Source organism: Apteryx rowi, unplaced genomic scaffold (assembly GCF_003343035.1).
Source record: "Apteryx rowi isolate R43461 unplaced genomic scaffold, aptRow1 scaffold_533, whole genome shotgun sequence".
Taxonomy (NCBI): Eukaryota; Metazoa; Chordata; class Aves; order Apterygiformes; family Apterygidae; genus Apteryx; species Apteryx rowi.
Genome location: NW_020450798.1, coordinates 24,967 through 36,744, shown reverse-complemented (window position 1 = coordinate 36,744; position 11,778 = coordinate 24,967). Strand labels below are relative to the sequence as shown.

Sequence of the window (11,778 nt, the reverse complement as noted above, 5' to 3'; positions counted from 1 at the left end):
ACGTGGGGCGGGGGCGGGGCGGGCAGGGCAGGTAGCGCCGCGGCCCCGAGCAGAAAAGCCCGCGGCCATTGCGCGTCTCCGCGCTGCAGCCGGCGTGGAGCGGCCGCAGCCCGCCCGCCCGCCCAGGGGAGCGAGGGGCTCTGGGGCTCCCTGGGAGCGCCTCGGCGCGGAAAGTTTCTGGCCTCTTTCCTACTTTTTCCTCTCCTCTCCTTCCCTCTCTCGCCCCCCTTTCTCTCCCCTCCCTCCGGCCCGGCGGCACCATGACGGCGTCTCCCGACTACCTGGTGATCCTCTTCGTGACCACGGCGGGCACCAACGGGGCGCGGCTGGGCTCGGATGAGCGGGAGCTGCTCCAGCTCCTGTGGCGAGTGGTCGACCTGAGGAGTAAGGAGGTACTTGCCCCGAGGAGGAGGAGGAGGAGGAGGAGGGAGCGCCCCGGCCCGCCGCTCCGCGGGGCGCCGCGGGGCCGGGGGCGCCGCGGCCGGCGCTCACTCGCCTCCTCTGCTTTCTCCGGAGCTGGGGCAGCCGCACGACGTGCTGGTCCGGCCCGACCACCCCGAGCTGACGGCCGAGTGCCGGGAGGTCACCGAGGTGGACGCGGAGAGCCTGGCGCTGGCGCCGCCGCTGGAGCAGGCGCTGAGACAGGTGACGCCGGGCCCTGGTCCCCCGGGGGCCCACGCGTGGGCCGGCCCCAGGGCGGGCGTGGGGGCTCCCTGCTTGCCCCGGCCCATCACCCTTGGGCAGTGGGGCTGAGCTCCCCAAGAGAGGCAGATCTGAGCCAGCACCCCCGTCCMGCTCTCCTGCCGTGCTGGCGCCCGAGTCGCAGCCGAGGGCGAGCCTTGGCTAGTGTGGGCGGCGAAGTCTAGCGCCCTGCGCGCCCCTGGTAAAGGCAGGGTGCTGGCAGGCCTGTTAATAAGGCTTGTAGCAGCTCATCCGTCCTGGCGAGAAGGCAGGAGTACTGCAGCCCCTAAATAAGCAGGCAGGAGAGCAGTTCTTACTGAAGGTAGGGCCGAAAGCCTTCCTCTTCCCAACACGCCTGGGTGCTCTGAGGGCTCCTGTGCACAGGCTTCCCCAGCTCTGTGCTGGCTGTGGGTCTCCTTGCAGAGCTCTGCAAAGGCCCCTGTAAAAGGAGATGTTTTGTGAGGTGGGCATCTGCATGGGCACATCCCTACAGAAGGGGAGAAGGGGCACTTCCTTCTGGAGATAGGTCATCACACAAGTTATCATGTCCTTAGCTACTGAAAAAAAAGCTTATAGAAGTGAAGTTTTAGGCTTGTAAAGGAGAAATTACAGCTCCATGACCAGGAATAATGTACTACTCAGCGATGACGCTGACTAGTGCAGCAACTCTGATTTCTGTTCCATGTGAATCTCTTGTTCTTCCTGCTTTCAGTTTAATCAGTCCGTGAGCAATGAACTGAATATTGGTGTAGGTACTTCCTTCTGTTTCTGTACTGATGGACAGCTGCACATTAGGCAAGTTCTGCATCCTGAAGCTTCCAAGAAGGTATGTAGTTGTAACTTCAAATTTGACTACTCTTAGAGTGCTTTATTTGCTTTCTTGCAAAATTGATCAAATTATCTTAAAATGTGTAATGTGAGGGCAGTTTTGCACACTTGTAATTTAGGCATTGCTCATCAGTCAATATCCGTACCAGACTTAAGAGCCTGTCCATGTGAAAGGCATAGATAATGCCATGTGCTTATGCAGCCTTGAGCCTTTTTTAAGTTAAATAAGAAGAAAGACTCCCTTGAACTAAGTGTTTGAGAGACTACTCTGTCAATGCACTGCTTCTAAACTTTCACATCTTACACTGCTGTAATAGCTACAATGGATTAACAAATGGAGATGTGAAAAGGTTGCAAAATAGTTAACCACCTTAATCATAAGCCACCTTTTGAAACTTTACATTCACCTTTAGGTTCAGCAGCTTTCAATCTCTGTGTATTCAGTTGGTGCTGTGAGGGCGGTGCTTGTATTTGCCAGGTGCTGAACAGTGGTATGAGGCAGGCCGTGAGTGATGACTAGTCCCATAGTCTGGAGTTTTCTATAACTTGAGAGTTGCCAAATTGCTAACAGTGTTGTGAGCTCCTGCCCGCTTTTCATTAGTGATAGGGTTGCAGCAGTGTGCTGAGCCTCTTGTCATAAAATAACTGCCCCAATGTTAATAAAACCCTGGTCTGTGATTTGCTGTGAACCTGCACTGGTTTGTAATAATCTGCTGGGGTTTCCTCAGCTGATTGCACCTTCCAAGGTGAAGCAGCAGGATGACAGGCGCAGATGCTGCAAGTCTGTGCTGTTATAAATCGATATCAAATGAGTTGCTTTTAATAGTTGTTAGTGCTGTATTTATATCTTTGAAGCATTTGTAGAGAAACCATGAGCATAATTTGCAGTGAAGGAACTTCTTGTCTTGTAAATGTGTAATTTTGTCTTAGAGAATATAATGTGGCTGGGAGAAGATGGGGAAACAGGTTGTTACCCATTATAAATGAAAATAAAGTTTGTTATGTGTTTTATGCAGTTAACTTCTCCATGCAATTAAACAGTATAGATGAAAGAAAGGACAATTCCTACAATTACTCTTATTTAAGTTGGTTTGGCCTCAAGGATAGGGAACCATTTTTCTGTGTGTATCACCACAGTGTCACTGATGGAAATCAAATCTTCATCAAAACCTTCTGCTGCTGTTCCAGGACAAAGCATTCACTTGAAATCTGCTGTATGCTGCCTCTAGATTAAGTAAGCCAAATGCTTATGAGACCTGTAGTAGCTGTTTGGTGAATTCCCAAATACTGAGGTTCAAGGGGGGAAAAAAAAACTAAAATTCAGATACGCAGAAATCTGGGTTCTTGTAAATGCTTTTTTTCCTCTCTACTTTTTTTGAGATGCCCAGTCTGAGACTGTCTCATAGTTCACAGTATTCAGAGAATGAATCAGCATAAACTGTTTCAACTGAGTTTCAGTAAGAACAGAATTTGATCTCTCATGGGAGAAGAAATAGCCATGCTAAAACTAGATCAGGAAGTCTTGGCAAGTACACCCGCATTTTCCTAAGTTTGCCTTTAAAGGGTATAATTTGCCTAATGCACCTGTCCATATGCTAAGATAGGCTCTAATATTTTCAAAGCAGAACTTGTTTAGAACCTAAACTCCTTTCTTAGGGCTTCCTAAATGTGCACCCATATGTCCTCTCATTCTATTATAATGTCAAGGTGCTAACTAGTCATTAAATCACAGAAATGGAGCTCTGAGTCTAGAGGAGCTGGAGGCTGGCATCAACCAGATGGAGTACTAAGCTGTAGAGGGATGTCTGGGATGAAGAAGTAATTGGTGGAGTGGGGGGTTGCTTTAATTTAAAGAGTCTCCTCAAGTCTTCTCTTCTTATCCCCTCTCCCTCCCCTCCATCCCAAAGCAAAGCATGTGGTAGGTTTGGTGGGGCAAAAAGGATTTTACTGGCACTTATTTGCAATGAGCTATGTAACTTACTCTTGGCTTCATAGATTGTTATTAATGCAGTTATCAGGCATAGACAGACAACCTTTATACTGTATCAAACCCATATGTGCTTAGTACTCGGGGGGGGGGGGGAAGAGAGTTTAATTGTATATAGAGAATAAATATTTGAAGTGTGACTGTGCTCTGGAAACTCAGCCTTGTCTCTAAACCAAAATGTCTCTGGCTAGTCTTGCAAAATTTGCTTGGCTCAAACTGAACAGAGTGCCCCCTGGCTTTTTTCAGTTAAAATTGGAATCAAGAATTGATGATAAATGTTACAATAACACTCATTTGCTCTCCTACATATATATTGGATCTGAGGTACCAGTAACAATAGCAAGTGTTTCTCTGGCAGTGTAAAAGTACATTTCTCTTTTTAAACCATCTAGAGAGGAAGTTGTAAGCAAAAAAAAAAAGTTGATAAACATACTTAAATGGTGAAGAGGAGCCATATGAGCTTCTCTGTAGCACAGGCTGTTTGTTTTTTTACCTACTTGAAAGAAATTGTCAGCAAGTTTGGTATCTAAAGAGAAAGGAGAAATTCACCGTAGCTGACAGTAGTTGCCTTGTTCTTTTTACAGAATATCTTATTGCCTGAATGCTTCTACTCCTTTTTTGACTTGCGAAAAGAGTTCAAGAAGTGTTGCCCCGGCTCGCCTGACATTAGCAAACTTGATGTTGTGGCCATGATGGAATGTATCCTTTTAATGGTAGCAGACATCATCGTTGTTATAGCTCTCACTGAATTCTAGGACAGAGAGGTGGGAGCCTGCAATGCATGTTTAGAGATAGTATAACTTTAATGAGTAACTCGAACTGTACTGAGCATTCTCACAAAGATAAAGGTTTAAAAAAAAAAAGCCATATGAAGGTACATGATGCCATGGAAAAAATCCTGTATTTCTTCTTAATTTCTGTATACTTTCTTCACTGTCTTTATAGTTCTGTCTCTTTAAAGTTCTGTCTTCACTTTAAAGTAAGTAGCGCATGTTTATTCAAATAATTAATGTGAATTCTAAAGTTGTGGGGTGGTTTATTGCATAAGTTGGTTTAGACTTTTGGATGAGTATGAATATGGGGAGAGCTTCTATCTTAAATTGGGGAGGAGGGGATATCCTTGAAGTGGGACAGTAGTGAAACTTTGGTCCAGGAGCAGACCTTAGACAGGGGCGCTGTTGTACATGTAGTATCCAGCCTGAGTATGATGTAGGCTGTACATGCTCGATGTTATGACGTGAGGCAGGGGTGGCAATAGTATGCTGTTGGTATCGTGTGGCCTTTCAGTGGCACAGGTGTCTACAATTACTTTCAAAATGGTCTTAAGTAGTCTATAGCCTAGTCCTGTCTGGCTCTTTACTAGTCATAGCTCTGTTCTGTTTGCATACTACATACAGCTCCCAGAGCTGAGACAGGTGCTGTAAATGACTCTGTGCTTCCCTGGCAGCCTCTCTTCTTGCTGCAGGCTCCAGTCCCTGTCTCAGACTTGCTCACAAAAATGGAAAACGCTTGACTTCCCTATTAACCCATTGAAATGGTGACCACAGAAACCATCTAGGAAGCAGGATAAAGGGATTTGAGAAGAATTTTAGTTGTTATTAATCATTTTTCTACATTTGGCTAGCTTATGATGTCTGTAGAGTGGTTGCCTCTGAGAGGTTGCATTTTTCTGACTCAGTCTGACACCTGAAATAATCCAGTCTTAGTCTCCAAGACTTGCCTCAGCTGTATTGCTGAGGTTTTGTACCTGTTGTGGCAGCAGGGCATAAAATATCTATATGAATAATCTTTTTTTATTAAATTTTATTTCTCCTACACCATAAGGCTGGGTGCTAGAAGCTGTCTACTCTGCTTTGCCATCTGCAAATTAAGAGGCATCCTTTCTGCTCTGAAGGAAAGTAGTATTCCTAGAAATCCAGTCCTACACTTACTGTGCAGGAAAGCTAAATTTGTGTTGCACAGTCTAAAAACTGGATGATGGTGGCGACTTAAATTATGATTGAGAAGCTTAATATGTTGTTTAGGGATTCTCTGACAGAAAACATGAGCTGGAGATGTTATTTAAAGGCAATGGGCTGCTTCAGCTGTTTCGGAGAGATGCCTTTGCTTTCTCCCTGTGTGACTGACTGATGTACATCTTGCCACTGGAAACACTTACATGATTGCAAGCACCTGAAGTGTCACTGGTCAGCTAAGGCGTGGTGACAGACTGTGTGCTCCCTGCCTGCTGGGAGATGAGGAGCACATCAGCCTGTGCTCCCTGGCTGCCAGGAAGCCCCGAAAGGGTCAGTACCTTCGAAAGTGATGTTTTCTGTTTTCCTTTTTTGGACCATGTTCAGAAAAGGAGGCAGTGGTCCAGGAGACCAAAGGACACTTCGTCTGGTGAAGACAAATGATAGAATGATGGTGTTAGGGGGAGGGAGGGGGATTGGCTTTCTGTTTGTTTTGGGCAATGGCTAAGCCTTATGGTATGTTAAGCCTTATATCTAGCTGAATTATTACCTAGACCTGATCTGAGTTGGATTTGGTGATGTAGTTCTTGCAGCTTCACTTGTTGTCTAAGGTTTCTTTTCTAATGCATCTACCTTTGCAGTTGGCAGTTGCAGACAGTATTTCCTCCCGTTCCTGAAGACTAGGACAATCTATCCAAATGGTGTCAACTTGAGTCTGAATTCAGGATCTGACACCCTTCTCTTTAGGTATAAAAATCTAAATAACTTTATTCTATTCTTATCTTAATCTTTGTGGTCTGTCTTGTTTTGTAACTCCTGATGCTTTTATTTGTAAACTTGCTCTGTTTATATAACATGGATGAAATATTAACTGTTTGTGCCCCATATTGTTTGAGAGTGTTTGGTGGGGGTGACACATGGGAGAAGCATGCAGTCACTGAAAAGGTAAAATCTTGTTTTCCTGCTCCTGCCAAATGTGATAACTTTTTTCCTCACCTTGCTCAAATGTACCAACTTAATCTCCTCCTCAGTGTCAGAAGTTGTATAAGTTGTAATTGCATTTGGAGAGTCTGGGCACACATGTAATGCTTGTGATAAGTTTTGTTGAAGCTGATTAAGTCTAAGGATTAGTTTAAGCAATTTTGTGCAGACTCTTGTTTTAAGTGGAACAACTAGTTTCCTTCTAAAACAGTTATGTAGTAAAGGGAAGCAAACGCTGAATGGAAAGGAACATGGATTTGAAGGGGGTGTGCTAAGGGAAAAAGGCAAGCTGGAAACAGCTGGAGTAGGGTGAAACAGCTGCGGATTAGCACACAGAATCTGACCTGTCTCTCATTCTTGCAAAAATTACAGATCTTCTACTCTACGGCTAAAGGGGCTGCGTGGCGGGAATCTTCCCAGATTCCTTTGTGCTGGGCAAATGGTCCTAGGCCAGGTCAGTCAGCATCTGGTGGGAAAAGCAGACTGTGGTTTAGGGGCCACATACTGACTAGAGCTGCAGTCGCAAAATGATGGCAGCAGCGGGAGTTGAATGATTTGGGGCACGTTCCTGCTTGTCCTTCTGTCTCAGTGTCCCCATATGAGATGCCACACAAGTTTCCTCTGTTACGGGAAAGCTGGGTATAGCTTCCAAGGGTTTTTATTCTGATTGGCAGCATTTGATTAAACAACAAAATACAGGCTAATGTAGAATGTACTCTTTTGCCCCTGACAATCAAGGGAAACAATTTCCTACAACAGTCATTCAAGATGTGTATTCCAGTGTGTAAAACACTGAATAGCTGATGCCTGGTAGTATATTCTGTGCAAAGAAGGCAAGATCTCCTGTGAGGAAAAACCAGAGATATTAACCAAATAATTAGCTGGCTTATTCTTCCCTTAAAGTACTTTTGAGACTTGCTTTTCTAGCAGACTACCTGAAATTGTCTACAGTAACAAAACTATTTCAAATCCAAGAGCTCAGGTGAAAGCTTTGTTTTCCCCCCTGCTGCCACCTCCAAAAAATCATAAATCCTGTATAAGTCACCAATTTCTTTTAATGCAAGGTAAGGAAACATTTTAAATGCCATCAAACTTGAGGGCTGAAGGAAAAACTGAGACTAGTTGTAATTGTTATCTGAGTGCTGCTGCTTCCTAGCTAACTGTTTTCAACAGTTTTTAGTATAGGAAAGAGTCTTGTGCCAGACTTTCTTCAGTCAGTATAGTGAAAGGGAAGAGACAGCAGGACAATTGCAAGAAATCTCAAGTAACATAATTTGGGAGAGGTGATTGTGTTCCTGCAAAGAAAGGACCTTGAGTCTGTTGAAATCTCTTTAAGCATGTGTAAGTATACAAAAGAAGCAGGGCTGTTCTTTTTGCACCCTCTGTACCTCCCATACTTGCTGTGCTGCTTAATTTGCAAAGCTTGCTGAGCCAGTTTTCACTACTGTGAATGCCTTCAGGGTGGAGTGAGCAAAGCTTGCATGACTATCCTGTAACTCAGTCTGCAGAAGACTCATCCTTCTTTGCCTCAAGATTGGGCATGCAGAAGCCATTACATGGCAAATAGCTCTTGCTTCCTCCAGTATCTGGTCTGCTTTGCTCCCTTCTGAACTTGGTTTGTGAGGATAGCTCCTCACTAGGAGCATCTGCTGGCTGTCTTTGGTAGAAATGCAGGAATCCTTCTGAGCAATGTGCTGAGTGTGCTCCATAGGATCTGGATGGTACAATACTGAAACTGGTTTTTTTTAAGACACCCAAGTTAAAATTGTGATGGGGAGCACAGTTATAACCAATAGTACTTAGCTCTGGCTATCAAAAGCCCATTAATGGCCATTAACTGAACATTTTATACTTCTGTTCACACTTCCTGTGGTAGTACCCAGGAACCAGGTGATATTGGATTCCCTTTATACAAAATAGTATTTAAAAAGACATAATCTTCTGCCTGATGAGACCTAAAGACAAACCAAAGAGGAAAGAGCATCAATGAAGAACATAATTGTAATAGTAGTTCATGTCCTGTCTCCCAGGTCTTGAGGTAAGCTACATGACTGATGTTCAGTTTTTCTTTTGCCTTAGTTGGGAGAGGGGTTGAGGCTTGGAGAAATGGAAGAGACAGTGTGAGGGAAGAAGAAGGTTTAGAGGATGCTGTCATTGGGTGAAGCTGCAGAGAAGAACCTGAGGAAATGCATTAGAAACTTCCCCTATACATGCAGATGAACTTGATGTAGAATGATTTTCCTCCTTGCTTTACAAACTTGCAGTGTGCTGCGAGGGGAGGTGGTACCACAGTTAAGCAGCAAGACTGAGGAGCTCCTTGTTCTCTGTCCTGTCTTGTTTGGGTGCATCTTTTCCCCTTTGATTCACTTAGAATATGTAGCACAGTATTTGTTACTTTGTATGGTAGCTTTAGCAGCCATGCCCAATTTCTAACACTTCTTTAAATGTGAACTTAGATTTATCCACTGCAATCAACTTTATGTCCAATTTGGGTAGGAGAAGCTAGTTTTAAAAAAAATTATATGTGCATGTGTGCACACGTGTTATCTATCCCTTTTTAGAACGAGCAGTGTTTTCTTAAAGTTCCATTAACTGCTTTTTTACCTAAGTACCTGAAGTTTCCAGTGCCTCAGACCATAGGAGTCCAGCCATATGTAGACAGCCATATGTTCATTAGAATTCAAGTTTTCACTTAGTTGATGGTATGAACATGCTCCTTTATATGTGCAGAAAGCAGTAAACTTTCTTTTCCAGTTTTGCTGAAAAAGTCTTGCTCCCAGCTAATCAGGGGCAAAGGTGTGAGCAGTTTCCTCCCTTTCCCTCCTACTACTGTTGATGAATTTCTTCCTCTCCTCCTGCTGTGTTTATATTAATCTGGAGTTCTTTGGCACAACTGACTCCCAGTGTCTGAACACCTGGTCATCAGCTTCTGTCAGCACTAGGGCATTTTTTAGGGACTACTATCTCCTGCTGATCAATAACTTCAATGAAAATTGTTTTCTGAAGAAAATGAATGGGGGGGGGGGTGTTTTGCTTGTGCAATAGCCTCATTTAAAAATCCCTGCCCTTCACACTGCTGCATTCCCCACTTCCCTGGCCAATCGCTTGTAGTGATTTTTTGGTGCTGCAAATGAAGTATTAAACTGTCTCTCTAGCTTTGAGAGCGTGGCTTAACAGCCAAGCTGGTGTGTGTGTGTATGCACGTGTTCCCTGCCCCAACAGCTTTTGAACCTCCTGCCTCATTTCTGTCAACCTGTGCAGAGAAAAGGCAGAGATAACAAAGTGGCCAAAAGTTTCATTAAAATGGCCAGCTAGGTGAGGCCAGGTTCCCATATCTGCCTCCTCAGTAACTTCTGATTCCTGGAGTGGGTGCTGGTGCCTGTCTGGGCACCCGCATGTGTGTAGCTGCAAGTGCTGCAGGGGAAGGCGGTGGGGAAGGAGGAGAAGCATTGCGGTGTCTTGCTCCACAAGGTGCTCAGACGCCTGCGTGGTGCTGACTAGAGGCCCTCTTTGCGAGGGTGAAGGCAGGCTGTATCTGTGGCTCAGTCACTCCCCACCGGGGAAGGTGAGCCCATGTGTACGGCTTAGGGAGGGATGCTGCAATAGAGTTCCTTGCTGTCATGAATACTGGGGTAGCGTCCCCTAAACTGTGCTTGGGGGTTGTTGCACGTGGTTTGTTTGGGAAAAACTAGCCTGTTTTTTAAGAGAACTGCTTAATGTTCTCCTTACTCTACTCCAAAGTAAGGCATCTAGGGAGAGGGAGGAAAATGGCTAGCAAACWGGAGCAGTTGGAAGGGAGGGAGCACTAGTTTACTTTTAACTGCAATAAGTCACTTCAACTTTAAATGTTCTTGTGATATTGAGCATCATCCTCCCACCTTCTATTCTCCAATGCGCACTTTAATAGTGACAAAGCCTCCAAATCAAATCAGTCTCAGAACTGCCAGGCTGGGGGGGGAAGACATGTATCTTTCCTTTCCTTCCTGTGGAAGAACAACTCATGAATTCAGTTGAACTTTTTTCCAATTGGTTTTAGAGTTTAAATGTTACCTTGTTCTGAGGCAATAAATAATCTGTTTGTAGGACTGGTTTGTCATCTACAAATGGTAGGAAGATCTTGTTTCACAACAAAACTCACATTTTCCCCCTCTGCCACGTGCACACACTCTGCATCAAGTGTAATGGTATAAGCTCATACTTGTTTCTGTTTTTAACAGAACTTGTTCTTTTATTCCCTGTCCTTCATCCAGGCACCTGCCAATTCAAAATGTGCTCAGCTCTAAGTGGAGAAAGCTATCCTCTTAAGAGGAACCTTACCATCTTGGACTGAGAAGTAACTTTTTGAGGACCACAATTCTCTTAGATCTGTTCAAGTGCTTCTAATTTAGTTTTGTGGAAATCAAAATGTGGGCAAACTGGTGTCTTTGACTTTTTTGAATATCTTGAATTGCTGTGCTGCCAGGCCAGGATAGGTCTCATTGTTTAAGAAATTCTTGGATTTTTGCTCTAAAGTCTTGACATAAATTGTTGAGGCAAGTCTTTCAAAGCAAGTCCAGCTCCCAAACTGCTTTCTATTTCACTTGTTCTGTATTTGTCCTTGTCCCTTCACTCTTCAAGGAGGGGATGGGGGGGAGGCCTTAAAAACTGGTTACATAAATGACGGAGCAGAATTGCAAGTAATCTCACAGTTCTGTAATGCCAAACTACAGAGCAGGGTGGATACAACAGGGAGAGGCACCATAGTAACTCAGTTTAAAAATCTGTGAAAAAGATGGTATGTGCTTCTTAAATCAGACTTCCTCCACTTATGAACATGGCTTTTTATCTGGTCAGTCTACAACCTGTCTTTCTAAGACGGAGCATTTCCTGCTCCCTTATCCTTGCTATTCTCTTCGAAAACCTTCCGGGAGAAGAGTATATGGGCTGAGGGGTTCTGCTTCATCTCTTGTTTAAGCCACAACAGTGCGTTCTTGCCTGATTGTCACAGTGCTTCTGGGTAACAGAAGTTACACTGAGTTTTATGCTAATAGGCTAGATCTAGAAAAGGTGTCACTCATGAATTTTGTCAAAGCAGTAAAAGATATTTGTTCCACTTTGGGATTTGTTTAGAAAATATTTGTTACATCCTCTTATTTTTGGAGTTTGTAGCTATTGCTTCTTCTCCAAATTTTCTGCTAGAGATTAAGGAAGACACTAATTACAAAGGACAGGACTCCAGTCCTGTCCATGCAAGAGTGCATCTGTCTTACAGCTGTACAYAATGCATGACTATTAAATTTAAATGTCCTTATTATGGGGTCTCATGTCCCCAGCCACTTTCTGGAGTGATCTCATGCTCCTGCAGGTGGC

General features: G+C 44.4%; 1 protein-coding gene across 3 annotated transcripts in view; it reads left to right on the top strand.

Moving 5' to 3' along the window:
• Positions 1-155: 155 nt before the first annotated feature.
• The window catches only part of ESRP1 (epithelial splicing regulatory protein 1), a 29,305-nt gene continuing 17,682 nt past the window's right edge, over positions 156-11,778 (top strand). For 2 of the 3 annotated variants that reach the window (XM_026081030.1, XM_026081031.1), the window contains exons 1-4: positions 156-392; positions 517-645; positions 1,394-1,507; positions 4,081-4,195. In XM_026081030.1, the coding sequence (XP_025936815.1) occupies positions 261-392; positions 517-645; positions 1,394-1,507; positions 4,081-4,195 (490 nt within the window). In that variant the 5' untranslated portion in view covers positions 156-260. The remainder of the gene's footprint in view (positions 393-516; positions 646-1,393; positions 1,508-4,080; positions 4,196-11,778) is intronic. The other variant, XM_026081032.1, reaches the window with a different exon arrangement.